The sequence below is a fragment of the Arachis hypogaea genome, chromosome 5 (genome assembly GCF_003086295.3).
Source record: "Arachis hypogaea cultivar Tifrunner chromosome 5, arahy.Tifrunner.gnm2.J5K5, whole genome shotgun sequence".
NCBI classification, from domain to species: domain Eukaryota; kingdom Viridiplantae; phylum Streptophyta; class Magnoliopsida; order Fabales; family Fabaceae; genus Arachis; species Arachis hypogaea.
The window spans coordinates 12,944,905-12,946,529 of NC_092040.1; the positions used below are offsets into that span (position 1 = coordinate 12,944,905).

Below are 1,625 nucleotides of genomic sequence, written 5' to 3' on the forward strand. Positions count from 1 at the left end.
CCAAGTTGGACTCAGACACAATTGCAGATGCCATTAGGCCGTTGGTCGAAGCAGACCCTCGATAAAGGTGAAGCTTGTTATTGCAGAAGTTCAAGGCAGGTTCAACTACATTGTGAGTTACCTCAAGGCTTGGTTGGCAAAGCAGAAAGCTGTCACAAAAGTTTTCGGTGATTGGGAAGTTTCTTACCAGACTCTGCCAGTATAGTTGAAAGCAATGACATTAAAGATGCCAAGGTCTCGTGTTCAAATTAAAATGCTCCCCGTTTACCGTGAAAGTAAGAAGATTCAAGGTGTAAGAGTTATGCGTTGCATTTTTTGGAGCTTCTATCCGTGTATTGTAGCATTCAGACACTGCAAGCCACTGGTGCAGGTTGATGGCACGCACCTGTACGAAAAATATAAAGGTGCACTTCTGGTAGCGGTTGCACAAGATGGGAATCAAAACATTGTGCCTATTGCATTTGCGATTATCGAGGGCGAGATAGCAGACGAATGGGAGTTTTTCCTAACCAATTTCCGGAGATATGTGGTTACCATTGATGGTGTGGGTATTATTTCTGACTGCCATACCTCCATCGATGCTGCAATAGCTCGCAGTAATGGTGCATGGTCACCACCAAGAGCATGTCGCATGTACTGCATCAGGCACATCGGGTCCAACTTCTTAAGGAGGTTCAAGACTCCATATTTGCATAAACTCATGGTGAACACAGGTATTTCAACTCGCTGTTATGGTTCTATTCATAGTAAATTTGTGGCATCTGCTTATGATTAAATGGTTTGTTCAACAGCCTATTTTAGGACGGAGCAAGAGTACAACAAAAACCACCAAAGGCTTAAAGAGCGGGTTGAGGCATATACTCAATGGTGCGATGAAATCGGTGTTGAGAGATGGGTGTTGGCATTCGATGGTGGTCATCGTTGGGGACATATGACGACAAACTTGGTAGAGTGCATAAATTCTTTCCTGAAGGGTGCACGCAACCTTCCTGTGACTGCCCTTATCCTGTCAACTTTCTACTGGCTGAATGAGTTGTTCACTCGGAAGAATACCAAGGCTCATGAGTGTCTCTGCAATGGATTCACATATTCAGAATTTGCAATGAAGAGAGTTGAAGAAAGCTTCCGACGTGCAGGAAACATTGTGGTCAACCGGTTCGACAGGCGCAACGAGATGTTTGAGGTTTGCGAAATACAATATGGTAACATTTACACTGTTAACCTTGCGCAACGACACTGCGACTGTGGCCATTTCCAGGTCGAGCGACTTCCATGTCACCACATGCTTGCATATTGCGCCAACCAGTGTCTTGATTGGCAAGTGTACGTGCACGATGTGTACAAGATGTCTGAAATTTGCAAGGTTTACAGATGCGAGTTTGTTCCGATGGATGACCCATCTACGTGGGATAGAAGCGAATGAGCGAAGGTGATCGCCAACTGGATATTGAGGCGTGCGACAAAAGGAAGACCAAAGTCAACCTACTTGAATGAGATGGATTCGCGGGATATGCGTGGTCCTCGCTGGTGCACTATATGTGGACGCGAGGGACATAGTAGCAGCCAATGTTCTCAACGCGCAGGTCCAAGCTTCGCTGGAGGTGATTAATGGTTAAGGTTTTCAA

General features: G+C 45.5%; 1 protein-coding gene across 1 annotated transcript; it reads left to right on the plus strand.

The window, feature by feature from the left end:
• The first annotated feature begins 214 nt into the window (after positions 1-214).
• LOC112803283 (uncharacterized) lies at positions 215-1,423 on the plus strand. The gene is made up of 2 exons (XM_025846788.1): positions 215-713; positions 792-1,423. The coding sequence occupies exons 1-2, from the start codon at positions 215-217 to the stop codon at positions 1,421-1,423; spliced, it is 1,131 nt and encodes a 376-aa protein (XP_025702573.1).
• The last annotated feature ends 202 nt before the right edge of the window (positions 1,424-1,625 follow it).